Source organism: Ranitomeya imitator, chromosome 8, assembly GCF_032444005.1.
Source record: "Ranitomeya imitator isolate aRanImi1 chromosome 8, aRanImi1.pri, whole genome shotgun sequence".
In the NCBI taxonomy this organism is placed as follows: domain Eukaryota; kingdom Metazoa; phylum Chordata; class Amphibia; order Anura; family Dendrobatidae; genus Ranitomeya; species Ranitomeya imitator.
In genome coordinates this window covers 200,719,398-200,733,364 of record NC_091289.1, presented here as the reverse complement: position 1 = coordinate 200,733,364, position 13,967 = coordinate 200,719,398, and the positions used below count along the sequence as shown (strand labels likewise).

At 48.7% G+C, this 13,967-nt stretch overlaps 1 protein-coding gene across 3 annotated transcripts in view; it reads left to right on the top strand.

The window, feature by feature from the left end:
• Positions 1-4,910, top strand: part of RNF220 (ring finger protein 220) — a 347,897-nt gene extending 342,987 nt beyond the window's left edge. The window contains exon 14 of one of the 3 annotated variants that reach the window (XM_069735841.1): positions 2,242-4,910. In XM_069735841.1, the coding sequence (XP_069591942.1) occupies positions 2,242-2,313 (72 nt within the window). In that variant the 3' untranslated portion in view covers positions 2,314-4,910. The remainder of the gene's footprint in view (positions 1-2,241) is intronic. The other 2 variants (XM_069735840.1, XM_069735842.1) reach the window with 2 other exon arrangements.
• The last annotated feature ends 9,057 nt before the right edge of the window (positions 4,911-13,967 follow it).

Sequence of the window (13,967 nt, the reverse complement as noted above, 5' to 3'; positions counted from 1 at the left end):
GGTCTAGAGGGGCAGGTGCGAGAGGTTAGAGAGCGGCACGAGAGCGCTCGGGGTACAGATCAGGACAAAGCTGGGGACACAGGCCGAATCCGAGCCTCTCGGAGGATGGTGGTCACAGTCCTTACTGGGGTATTATGGGCACAAGCAGCTAAGTGTCCACCTGGGGGTCCGACCACTGACCATCAGAATGGGGCACATGCCGCTCTGGCACAGTACCTCGTTCTGGTGATCGCTGGGGTCTTCACATACACATGCGTGCTGGGCGGGGGTCCCTGCGCTGTCGGTGGAGCAACTCTGCTGTCTCCTCATCTTCCAGAACATAACGATCCAGTAACACCGACTGTTGTCAGGAGACCCCCATACATACACGTGAATGGTGGTCTTCACATACACATGCGTGCTGGGCGGGGGTCCCTGCGCTGTCGGTGGAGCAGCTCTGCTGTCTCCTCATCTCCCAGAACAGAACGATCCGGTAACGCCGACTGATGTCAGGAGACCCCCATACATACACATGAATGGGGGTCTTCACATGCGTGCTGGGGGGGGGTCCCTGCGCTGTCGGTGGAGCAACTCTGCTGTCTCCTCATCTTCCAGAACATAACGATCCAGTAACACCGACTGTTGTCAGGAGACCCCCATACATACACATGAATGGGGGTCTTCACATGCGTGCTGGGCGGGGGTCCCTGTGCTGTCGGTGGAGCAGCTCTGCTGTCTCCTCATCTCCCAGAACATAACGATCCGGTAACGTCGACTGTTGTCAGTTGACCCCCATACATACACGTGAATGGGGGTCTTCACATGCGTGCTGGGGGGGGGTCCCTGTGCTGTCGGTGGAGTAGCTCTGCTGTATCCTCATCTCCCAGAAAATAACGATCCGGTAACGCCGACTGATGTCAGGAGACCCCCATACATACACATGAATGGGGGTCTTAACATGCGTGCTGGGCGGGGGTCCCTGCGCTGTTGTGGTGCAGCTCTGCTGTCTCCTCATCTCCCAGAACAGAACGATCCGGTAACGCCGACTGATGTCAGGAGACCCCCATACATACACATGAATGGGGGTCTTCACATGCGTGCTGGGCGGGGGTCCCTGCGCTGTTGTGGTGCAGCTCTGCTGTCTCTTCATCTCCCAGAACAGAACGATTCGGTAACGCCGACTGATGTCAGGAGACCCCCATACATACACATGAATGGGGGTCTTCACATACACATGCGTGCTGGGCGGGGGTCCCTGCGCTGTCGGTGGAGCAGCTTTGCTGTCTCCTCATCTCCCAGAACATGACGATCCGGTAACACTGACTGATGTCAGGAGACCCCCATAAATACACATGAATGGGGGTCGTCACATGCGTGCTGGGTGGGGGTCCCTGTGCTGTTGGTGGAGCAGCTCTGCTGTCTCCTCATCTCCCAGAACAGAACGATCCGGTAATGCCGACTGACGTTAGGAGACCCCCATACATACACATGAATGGGGGTCTTCACATGCGTGCTGGGCGGGGGTCCCTGCGCTGTCGGTGGAGCAGCTCTGCTGTCTCCTCATCTCCCAGAACAGAACGATCCGGTAACGCTGACTGACGTCAGGAGACCCCCATACATACACATGAATGGGGGTCTTCACATGCGTGCTGGGCGGGGGTCCCTGCGCTGTTGTGGTGCAGCTCTGCTGTCTCCTCATCTCCCAGAACAGAACGATCCGGTAACACCAACTGACGTCAGGAGACCCCCATACATACACATGAATGGGGGTCTTCACATACACATGCGTGCTGGGCGGGGGTCCCTGTGCTGTCGGTGGAGCAGCATGCGTGCTGGGCGGGGGTCCCTGTGCTGTCGGAGCAGCTCTGCTGTCTCCATCTCCCAGAACAGAACGATCCAGTAACACCGACTGTTGTCAGGAGACCCCCATACATACACATGAATGGGGGTCTTCACATACACATGCGTGCTGGGCGGGGGTCCCTGTGCTGTCGGTGGAGCAGCTCTGCTGTCTCCTCATCTCCCAGAACAGAACGATCCAGTAACACCGACTGATGTCAGGAGACCCCCATACATACACATGAATGGGGGTCTTGCTTGTAGTAAGCCAATATCTGTGCCTCTGCAGCCCCCGTAGTGTGTCCTGACTATGACGTCTGCGTATTTGTGGAGGCGGGTGCTGTGTCACTACACAATATACGGATTTGGGGGCCTGGGACGGCGGCCATATTGCTATTTCCTGACGTCCTGTGTCTGTTGCAGGGAGCGAAGAAGCTGTGCCCGCAGTGTAACACCATCACGTCACCCGGGGACCTCCGGCGCGTCTACTTGTGAGGGACGGCCATTGCTCCAGCCTCGCTCAAGACCTGGTCTCCTCGCGCCTCCATTTTCCGGAGTCAGAGGCTTCGCCGGGGTCTGTAATGTGACAGAGGAAGATTTGGAAGCTGACGGACATTCTCATCCGTAGTGAAGCAAATAAAACTTTACACTGAAAGTTAGAGACTTTCCGGGACTTTGTGGCTTCCAGATCTTCTCCTCCTTTGTTCCTTCCAGTCGGCACTAACGGGGGGAGACGCCAGATCCCTTCCCCCGCAGCACTCTGTACGTTTTCTCTTCTCCCTGTACCTGCTGCTGATTTTTAATGTTCCTCTATGAAGTCACGCGGAGCCGAGGACTCGCCGGCCCACGACCCCCGTATTTTTGTTATTTTTTTGTTTACATCCTCCGGGCTCCGATCTGGACGCTTCTGGGCCCCGGCGCGGAGCTGTACAGGCGACCCCCACTGTGGTTCTGTCTCTGAAGACGTCGTCCTCGTTTCTCCTCCTCGTGCGGTTTTGTGATTTTATATATATATTATTTTTTTTTTTGTAAAAAGCAGGGAAAAGAAGAAAACGTGGAGAACCGCGAAGCACATGTAATATAACTTCAATGTTTACAATGTTGAGTATAAATGAAGAGACTCCAGACGTCCCCCAGATCTTCCTTTATCAGGGGTCTAACAATATCGTAATTTATTTTGGGGATTTTTTTTACGTTTTTGCTTTGGAAGTCGATATTTTCTTTTCTTTACCCAGTGCATGATGCGTCCTCTGCGGGATTCTGGGAGCGCAGTGAGGCCCTCGCCGCCCTCCTCTTCGGCAGTGGATTAACCCCGTGGTGCTGGCGGCAGCGACCCCCATCTGAGGCAGCGGTGGTAATGCTCCATGTGATAACACTTGGGTTGGGAATCGCTGGGGGCTCAGGCTCGGGACGCGTCGGCCTCGCTGTTCTGTGCAGCTCGTGCCAGGAATCCACTTTAATATCTTCCTGCTGCTTCCAGAAAAGGAAAAAACTTGTTGATTGCGCCAATTCTGTGTATGGAAGACGGCGTCCATTGTGGCCCCAGGCGGCGGGCACTGCCCAGGCTTCACTGTGTCCCACTATGTCAGGAAGTGAAGTGCACACGTCGGCCAAAGCCGGAACTGAGCGGCCAACTGCAAGCTGCGCTCCGGTCGCTGCAGGTGCCATTTGTCTCAGATGTAAAGTTTAGTCCTGACCGAGGTGCGGGGTCATACGGGGGCTTTACAGGAGGTAAGAACTGCTCCGCCATTGTGTACTGCTCTGATGCCCCACATGTGATCATCATGTCCCTACTGAAGTCAACGGGGTTGTAGACTGATAAACGAGCGCGTGCCCCGGCTGATACTACATGGCGCCCACCTTCTCCCTCCTCTTCCTCCTCCTTTTTGTCTCCTATTCCTATAGATTTATTCTGGAGCATCGGCCTCGCACCCTGGGGCCCAGCTGAGCCCCGCAGAGGTGCAGTCAGCCGTGGCCGCACATTTACATTGACCCTTGAAGCACTGAGGGAGGAGGAATCCTCTCCAAGTCCCAGCGCTTGTTCCAGCTGCCTGCGAGGGAAGGGTTAACCCTATGAAATTGATTCTATTAGATATGTATTGGAGACGTTAACCGCTGACCTGCAGCTTGACACGAGTTAGTGACCCGGATCTGTGGCAGCTGTCGTCCCGGCTGCTGGGGGGCTGCATGCGGCCGTAGGACCACCCCGGGGAGACCTGCTATGCTGTCACCGCCAGGCCGGGCCTTCACCGCCTGCTGTTCCATGATTTGACGCGGCTTTCCCGGGTTTTTGGGCAAAGTGGTTTTTGCTATGGAAACAAATCTTAAGAACCTGTAACACCGAAAAGTCACAAAACCATTCAGGAAAGGAAGACTAAAAATGAGACCACGTGATGGCGCCTGAGGCGGGCGCTGCGGCTGCCATCTGACTCCATTACCGTCACCACACTATTGCTCCCTGTTGTCAGCCAGGTTCATACTGTGACGGGAATATAAGCTTTCTGGTAAATGCAGTGGATGACGACGATGGTAGAAACGTCCCCGGTGATCGGCCGCTCATCCCCGGTCCACAAAACAATGGCCAAGGTCCCACTTGCAAAAATTCTGATTTTTTTTTTCCGGAGTTGCATCTGCTCTATTTATTGCCCTTTTGATGCTTTTTATTTTGTTTCTTTTTAAACTTTTTTTTCTACTGCAGAAATACTAGGACTAGATGTTTTTTGGTTTTTCTTTTTACATGTTATTCATGCTCCCATAGAAGCCTATATGAAAAAACACAAAAACCGCACAGCAGGCCGGGGGTCTCCTTCAATCACATCCACCGTGCCTGAACTGCAAGACCCTGTTCACACTCTGCAAAATACTGCGACTTCATATGTGAAAAATCTGCTGGTTCTCTGGATGTGACATAATGAGGCCTCCGACACCCACGAGACGCTGCTGAAGCGTGCAAAGAAAAAAGACAAAAACACATTGTGATCGACAGACAAGACCAAGTGTGAAGTCGGCCCCTCTTATAACGCTCCAGTACTGATATAACCCCCAGATATTACACCATATGTGACTGATATCAGCCTCTTATAACGCTCCAGTACTGATATAACCTCCAGACATTACACCATATGTGACTGATATCGGCCTCTTATAACGCTCCAGTACTGATATAACCTCCAGACATTACACCATATGTGACTGATATCAGCCTCTTATAACGCTCCAGTACTGATATAACCTCCAGACATTACACCGTATGTGACTGATATCAGCCCCTCTTATAACGCTCCAGTACTGATATAACCTCCAGACATTACATCATATGTGACTGATATCAGCCCCTCTTATAACGCTCCAGTACTGATATAACCTCCAGACATTATACCATATGTGACTGATATCAGCCTCTTATAACGCTCCAGTACTGATATAACCCCCAGATATTACACCATATGTGACTGATATCAGCCTCTTATAACGCTCCAGTACTGATATAACCTCCAGACATTACATCATATGTGACTGATATCAGCCTCATATAACGCTCCAGTACTGATATAACCCCCAGACATTACACCATATGTGACTGATATCAGCCCCTCTTATAACGCTCCAGTACTGATATAACCCCCAGATATTACACCATATGTGACTGATATCAGCCTCTTATAACGCTCCAGTACTGATATAACCTCCAGACATTACATCATATGTGACTGATATCAGCCTCATATAACGCTCCAGTACTGATATAACCCCCAGACATTACACCATATGTGACTGATATCAGCCCCTCTTATAACGCTCCAGTACTGATATAACCCCCAGATATTACACCATATGTGACTGATATCAGCCTCTCTTATAACGCTCCAGTACTGATATAACCTCCAGACATTACACCGTATGTGACTGATATCAGCCCCTCTTATAACGCTCCAGTACTGCTATAACCTCCAGACATTACATCATATGTGACTGATATCAGCCTCTCTTATAACGCTCCAGTACTGATATAACCCCCAGACATTACACCATATGTGACTGATATCAGCCTCTTATAACGCTCCAGTACTGATATAACCCCCAGACATTACACTATATGTGACTGATATCAGCCTCTTATAACGCTCCAGTACTGATATAATCCCCAGACATTACACCATATGTGACTTATATCAGCCCCTCTTATAACTCTCCAGCACTGATATAACCCCAGACATTACACCATATGTGACTGATATCAGCCCCTCTTATAACGCTCCAGTACTGATATAACCCCCAGACATTACACCATATGTGACTGATATCAGCCCCTCTTATAACGCTCCAGTACTGATATAACCTCCAGACATTACACCATATGTGACTGATATCAGCCCCTCTTATAACGCTCCAGTACTGATATAACCCCCAGACATTACACCATATGTGACTGATATCAGCCTCTTATAACGCTCCAGTGCTGATATAACCCCCAGACATTACATCATATGTGACTGATATCAGCCCCTCTTATAACGCTCCAGTGCTGATATAACCCCCAGACATTACACCATATGTGACTGATATCAGCCCCTCTTATAACGCTCCAGTACTGATATAACCCCCAGACATTACATCATATGTGACTGATATCAGCCCCTCTTATAACGCTCCAGTGCTGATATAACCCCCAGACATTACACCATATGTGACTGATATCAGCCCCTCTTATAACACTCCAGTACTGATATAACCTCCAGACATTACACCATATGTGACTGATATCAGCCCCTCTTATAACACTCCAGTACTGATATAACCTCCAGACATTACACCATATGTGACTGATATCAGCCCCTCTTATAACACTCCAGTACTGATATAACCCCCAGACATTACACCATATGTGACTGATATCAGCCCCTCTTATAACGCTCCAGTACTGATATAACCTCCAGACATTACACCATATGTGACTGATATCAGCTTCTTATAACGCTCCAGTACTGATATAACCTCCAGACATTACACCATATGTAACTGATATCAGCCTCTTATAACGCTCCAGTACTGATATAACCCCAGACATTACACCATATGTGACTGATATCAGCCCCTCTTATAACGCTCCAGTACTGATATAACCCCAGACATTACACCATATGTGACTGATATCAGCCCCTCTTATAACGCTCCAGTACTGATATAACCCCAGACATTACACCATATGTGACTGATATCAGCCCCTCTTATAACTCTCCAGTACTGATATAACCCCAGACATTATACCATATGTGACTGATATCAGCCTCTTATAACGCTCCAGTACTGATATAACCTCCAGACATTACACCGTATGTGACTGATATCGGCCCCTCTTATAACGCTCCAGTAGTGATATAACCCCCAGACATTACACCATATGTGACTGATATCAGCCCCTCTTATAACGCTCCAGTACTGATATAACCTCCAGACATTACACCGTATGTGACTGATATCAGCCCCTCTTATAACGCTCCAGTACTGATATAACCCCCAGACATTACACCGTATGTGACTGATATCAGCCCCTCTTATAACGCTCCAGTACTGATATAACCCCCAGACATTACACCGTATGTGACTGATATCAGCCCCTCTTATAACGCTCCAGTACTGATATAACCCCCAGACATTACACCGTATGTGACTGATATCAGCCCCTCTTATAACGCTCCAGTACTGATATAACCCCCAGACATTACATCGTATGTGACTGATATCAGCCCCTCTTATAACGCTCCAGTACTGATATAACCCCCAGACATTACACCATATGTGACTGATATCAGCCCCTCTTATAACGCTCCAGTACTGATATAACCCCCAGACATTACACCATATGTGACTGATATCAGCCCCTCTTATAACGCTCCAGTACTGATATAACCCCCAGACATTACACCATATGTGACTGATATCAGCCCCTCTTATAACGCTCCAGTACTGATATAACCCCCAGACATTACATCATATGTGACTGATATCAGCCCCTCTTATAACGCTCCAGTACTGATATAACCTCCAGACATTACACCATATGTGACTCTTATCAGCCCCTCTTATAACGCTCCAGTACTGATATAACCTCCAGACATTACACCATATGTGACTGATATCAGCCCCTCTTATAACGCTCCAGTACTGATATAACCCCCAGACATTACACCATATGTGACTGATATCAGCCCCTCTTATAACGCTCCAGTACTGATATAACCCCCAGACATTACATCATATGTGACTGATATCAGCCCCTCTTATAACGCTCCAGTACTGATATAACCTCCAGACATTACACCATATGTGACTCTTATCAGCCCCTCTTATAACGCTCCAGTACTGATATAACCTCCAGACATTACACCATATGTGACTGATATCAGCCCCTCTTATAACACTCCAGTACTGATATAACCCCCAGACATTACACCATATGTGACTGATATCAGCCCCTCTTATAACGCTCCAGTACTGATATAACCCCAGATATTACACCATATGTGACTGATATCAGCCCCTCTTATAACACTCCAGTACTGATATAACCTCCAGACATTACACCATATGTGACTGATATCAGCCCCTCTTATAACACTCCAGTACTGATATAACCTCCAGACATTACACCATATGTGACTGATATCAGCCCCTCTTATAACGCTCCAGTACTGATATAACCCCAGATATTACACCATATGTGACTGATATCAGCCCCTCTTATAACACTCCAGTACTGATATAACCTCCAGACATTACACCATATGTGACTGATATCAGCCCCTCTTATAATGCTCCAGTACTGATATAACCTCCAGACATTACACCATATGTGACTGATATCAGCCCCTCTTATAACGCTCCTGTACTGATATAACCCCAGACATTACATCATATGTGACTGATATCAGCCCCTCTTATAACGCTCCAGTACTGATATAACCCCCAGACATTACACCATGTGTGACTGATATCATCCTCTTATAACGCTCCAGTACTGATATAATCCCCAGACATTACACCATGTGTGACTGATATCAGCCCCTCTTATAACGCTCCTGTACTGATATAACCCCAGACATTACATCATATGTGACTGATATCGGCCCCTCTTATAACGCTCCAGTACTGATATAACCTCCAGACATTACACCATATGTGACTGATATCAGCCCCTCTTATAACGCTCCAGTACTGATATAACCCCCAGACATTACATCATATGTGACTGATATCGGCCCCTCTTATAACGCTCCAGTGCTGATATAACCTCCAGACATTACACCATATGTGACTGATATCAGCCTCTTATAACGCTCCAGTACTGATATAACCTCCAGACATTACACCATATGTGACTGATATCAGCCCCTCTTATAACGCTCCAGTACTGATATAACCTCCAGACATTACATCATATCACTGATATCAGCCCCTCTTATAACGCTCCAGTACTGATATAACCTCCAGACATTACATCATATCACTGATATCAGCTCCTCTTATAACGCTCCAGTACTGATATAACCTCCAGACATTACATCATATCACTGATATCAGCCCCTCTTATAACGCTCCAGCACTGATATAACTCCATGGTTGGATTGTGCAGGCCCCTTTCACGTTGCGTTCTTGCGCACGGTGGTCCCAGCAGGTCTTGTGTCCGCACCTCCCACATTTCTGGGCTGGGATGCATTCGCTGACGGGGCCATAGACTACAATGGTGCTGACGGTGACCATGCGCTCGGCCGGCACCATTTTCAGGTGTCTACGTCTACTGCAGGCAGTCCGCTCGCTGTAATGCGTCGGTTCACCTCCAGTAGCTGATACTCGTCGGAGCTTACGTTGACTTTCTCGGCACCATTATAGTCTATGGCTCCGTCGGCGCATGCGCCCGAATACCGTATTCAAGGGGTTTGGGCACACGCCATATCAGGACCATTGAACATGGGCAAGAAAGCAATGTGAAAAGGGCCCAATGCCGACGAGCTGGCAGAGCGGCTCTGCTTCGGGCACATTTGTGACCACTGTTGGGTGGCTCTGGCAGGAGGTTTGTGTCTGGTTGCAGAGGCCTCCGTCCACCATAGGGCCCTGTTGTTGAGTCGTTGTTGCAGGGTCCTTGTGTGTTGCACTTTCCCATACAATGAAGCGCACGTTGCCCAGACAGAGGCCCAGACCTCCACTAGTGGCCTCCTGTGGTGACGGGCCGTGAGCGCTCCTCCTGCCGGTTACTGTGGGCGCAGTGTCCGGTGGGCTCCCAGCCTCGGACGCTTCGCCATGCGCTCACAAACACGAGTTGCTCAGATTCTTTCTACCGGTTCTCCTGTCCAGCGATGGAACACCGCACTGTAATTCACAACATGCAGAGACGCATAGATAATAACCGACATGCAGAAAATGACCATTGTCCGGTCTGAGCAGTGTCCACGTTTGTCTTTACAATCTCACAATATGTATCTTTTTTGTGGATTTATCCTTCCTGTGAATCACTGACCTGATATTTAGTTGTTCTCCACAGTTTTTAGAAAGGCCTCACATCTGTGTAGCATGGAGTCACCACATTCCGGCCCGGTCACCTGTGATTCCAGCCCAGGATGCTCGGACAACATCCCACTATTTTGGGGGCATTTGTTGTCTTTGCCTCAGAAATGGCATTTTTGATGTCGGCCCACAAGTGTCTATCGGATTAAGGGCCGGGGATTGGGCCGGCCGCTCCATGACCTCAATATTGTTGGACTGGAACCATCATTTTGCTGGTTTACTGCTGTGTTTAGGGTCCTTGTCTTGGTGAAACCCCCATTTCAAGGGCGTAAGGCACCATGACCTCTTCAGGTATTTTACTAACTGCAGACTGGTCCATGATCCTTGGTGTGCGGTGAATAGGCCGGCACCATAGTAAGAGAACCCTGCCCATATCATGATGGGTCACCACCATGCTTCACTGTGTGCAGAGTGCGGAGTCTGCTGGTGCTCTTACCTACTGCACCGACTGGTAAATTGTGTGACACGTGGTGATAGAATTTATACCAATAACAAGGGTTAATCTGGTTAGTCGTATTGCACTGATAGCATTCTGAACATTACTGTAAATGTACAATGGTTTATCCACTGATCTGCATGAGAACGGACACGGCTGCTTCAGAACAGCTTGTAAGAGGCATAATCACCAGCTCCAAACCCCGCGACTCGGGTGATGGCTGCCCTGCTGAGGAAGGAGGCGATGACATCCTGTTCAGCTGGCAGGAGACCACAGGATTGGAGGGCAGCCTGCACTGGAGCCTGGGGGAGCCGGACTTAGCGGATATACAGGAGCTTCTCACAAAATCAGAATATCATCAAAAAGTGAATTTATTTCAGTTTTTTAAAAAAGTGAAGCTCATATACTATAGAGTCATTACACACACAGTGATCTATTTCTTGTGTTTATTTCTGTTGATGATTATGGCTTACAGCCAATGAAAACCCAGAAGTCATTATCTCAGTAAATTAGAATACTTTATAACACCAGCGTCAAAAATGATTGTAAAATCTGAAATGTTCCCTACTGAAATGTATGATCAGTAAATGCACTCAGTACTTGGTCGGGCTCCTTTTGCATCAATGCGTCATGGCATGGAGGCGATCAGCCTGTGGTGCTGCTGAGGGGTTATGGAAGCCCAGGTTGCTTTGATAGCAGCCTTCAGCTCGTCTGCATTGTGGGGTCTGGTCTCTCATCTTCCTCTTGACAATGCTCCATAGATTCTCTATAGGGTTAAGGTCAGGTGAGTTTGCTCCCAATCAAGCCCAGTGATACTGTTGTTTTTACACCAGGTATTGGTACTTTTGGCAGTGTGGACCGTGGCCAAGTCCTGCTGGAGAATGACATTTCCATCTCCAGAAAGCTTGTCGGCAGAGGGAAGCATGAAGGGCTCTAACATGTCCTGGTAGACGGCTGCGCTGACTTTGGTCTTGATAGAACACAGTGGACCTACACCAGGAGATGACATGGCCCCCAAACCATCACTGATTGTGGAGACTTCACACCAGACCTTGTAAATCTTGTAGAGTCTGGAGGAAGAGTGGAGGCCACAATCCGAGCTGCTGGAGGTCTGGTGTGAACAGAAATAAACATGTGAAATAGATCACTCTGTGTGTAATGACTCTATAGAATATAGGAGATTCACTTTTTGTATTTAAGAACTGAAATAAATCACGGTAACTTTTCGATAATATTCTAATTTTGTGAGATGCACCTGTACCTCCTATTACATAATCTATGCAAGTCACCAGAACAAGCTCTGGGCCAACACTGACGAAGGGAAGGAAGAGAAGAGATTTCAGCTCTGAAGCTTCAGCATTTTTAATGCAGCTCTGGAGTAAGGTGTAACGAGATTAACCCTATATGTGACCTGTAACAGTGGCCTGTGCTTCCTGTTGTGCCTGGCCCATAAAGAGGACATTGTTGGGGGATGTGTCCCAGGTGGGTGACTGTTGGGTGCAGATGCCGCCATTGAACCTTTGTCCTAGACCTTCATATTCCACAGCACATTCTATTAAATTCTTTCAAGGAAATGTGAATGTCCGGAGCCTGATATCCGCTGCAGGGGCTTGCAAGGAGCAGTAATGACCAGCACTGCCTGCACAGCAATGGACACCGGATGGCCATACAGATGCAGAACGATCCCCCAATACACTGATAGTGAAAGGGCGCCCCTGAGCCTGAGCCCACCGCCGGAGGGAAGGGAGGGTTGGGGAGTGAATTCTGCCAGCATAACCTTACGAGGCCCTAACATACGCCTGCCGCCCCGTGAGCCTGCCGCCGGAGGGAAGGGAGCGTCGGGGGTGAATCCTGCCAGCATAACCTTACAAGGCCCTAACATATGGCTGACGGCCGTCCTCCACCATTGCTCAGAAATGTTTTGTGCGGCCCTCTTCCAGCATTGCCATTCTTTGCCGCTGTGGATCCAGCAGAATTTTTTTTATTATTTTCTACCTTTTTTATGGTCGGGACTTTGTGGAAATTTGTTGTTTTGTTGAAATAACAGAAAATAAATTAAAATTGCAGCTTCATTTATCTGTAGAAGCGAAAAAAGAGAAACAAAAAAAAAAAAACAATTCCCAGTGGTGGCGAAAGCTGCTGCAGTCGTGTCCATGACGTGTGTCCGTGTATATTATCTCCCCGCCGCTTCTTGTCACCACCATTTGTAAACTACATTTGACATTAAAGAAGTATAAATCCTTATGTGCGTCGTCGTTATTGTGCGACAAGCGGCATGATCCGTACGCCGCTGCCGACTGCTCACCTGACGGCACAATAACAGGAACCAGACAGCGCACACGACCGCGTGTATCCGGCGCACAATTCCAGGAATCTTTCTGGAGCCGTGCGGCATCTCACAGAAACACCATATAAAAGACGGCGAGAACCCAGGAGACCAGTCAGGGCGATCCCTGCGACTTATCGCTGCCTTCTCATTATGTGAGTATGTGGAGAGGGACCTGTCTGTCATTGGAAGCCCCGAAACAGCCTGGTACCTTCCAGACCGACTACTGTCCCGTGCAGCTCGGTCCCAGCGGCTACTCAGCATATTTTTCACTACATTGGACATAACTGGCTGAGAACAAAGTGCTGGTGCGGCTCTGATCCGCTGTCAGGTTTTCTTTAAAGCAGAAAGGAAAGTTTGATGAAAGGTCTGAACTTTTCCTACAAGAGGAACCGCAGGCAGCAAGAACCAGAGCGCAGCGGCGGCCTGCAGCCCATCCATTATTCTCTGAACGCTCCAGCCGGGGAAAGTGGGGAGAGATCGGACTTTTCCAATGACTTCCATCGCCAGCTTCTCCCCTCTGTCATAGTTGTACATAGGTAAAGACCTATCAATCAGCGGCAGAGAGGGAGGATGGACCACTATAGAGCTGTGTACTGTAAAAGCGGTCACACTATAGAGCTCTGTACTGTAAAAGCGGTCACACTATAGAGCTCTGTACTGTAAGAGCGGTCACACTATAGAGCTCTGTACTGTAAGAGCGGTCACACTATAGAGCTCTGTACTGTAAGAGCGGTCACACTATAGAGCTCTGTACTGTAAAAGCGGTCACACTATAGAGCTCTGTACTGTAAGAGCGGTCACACTATAGAGCTGTGTACTGTA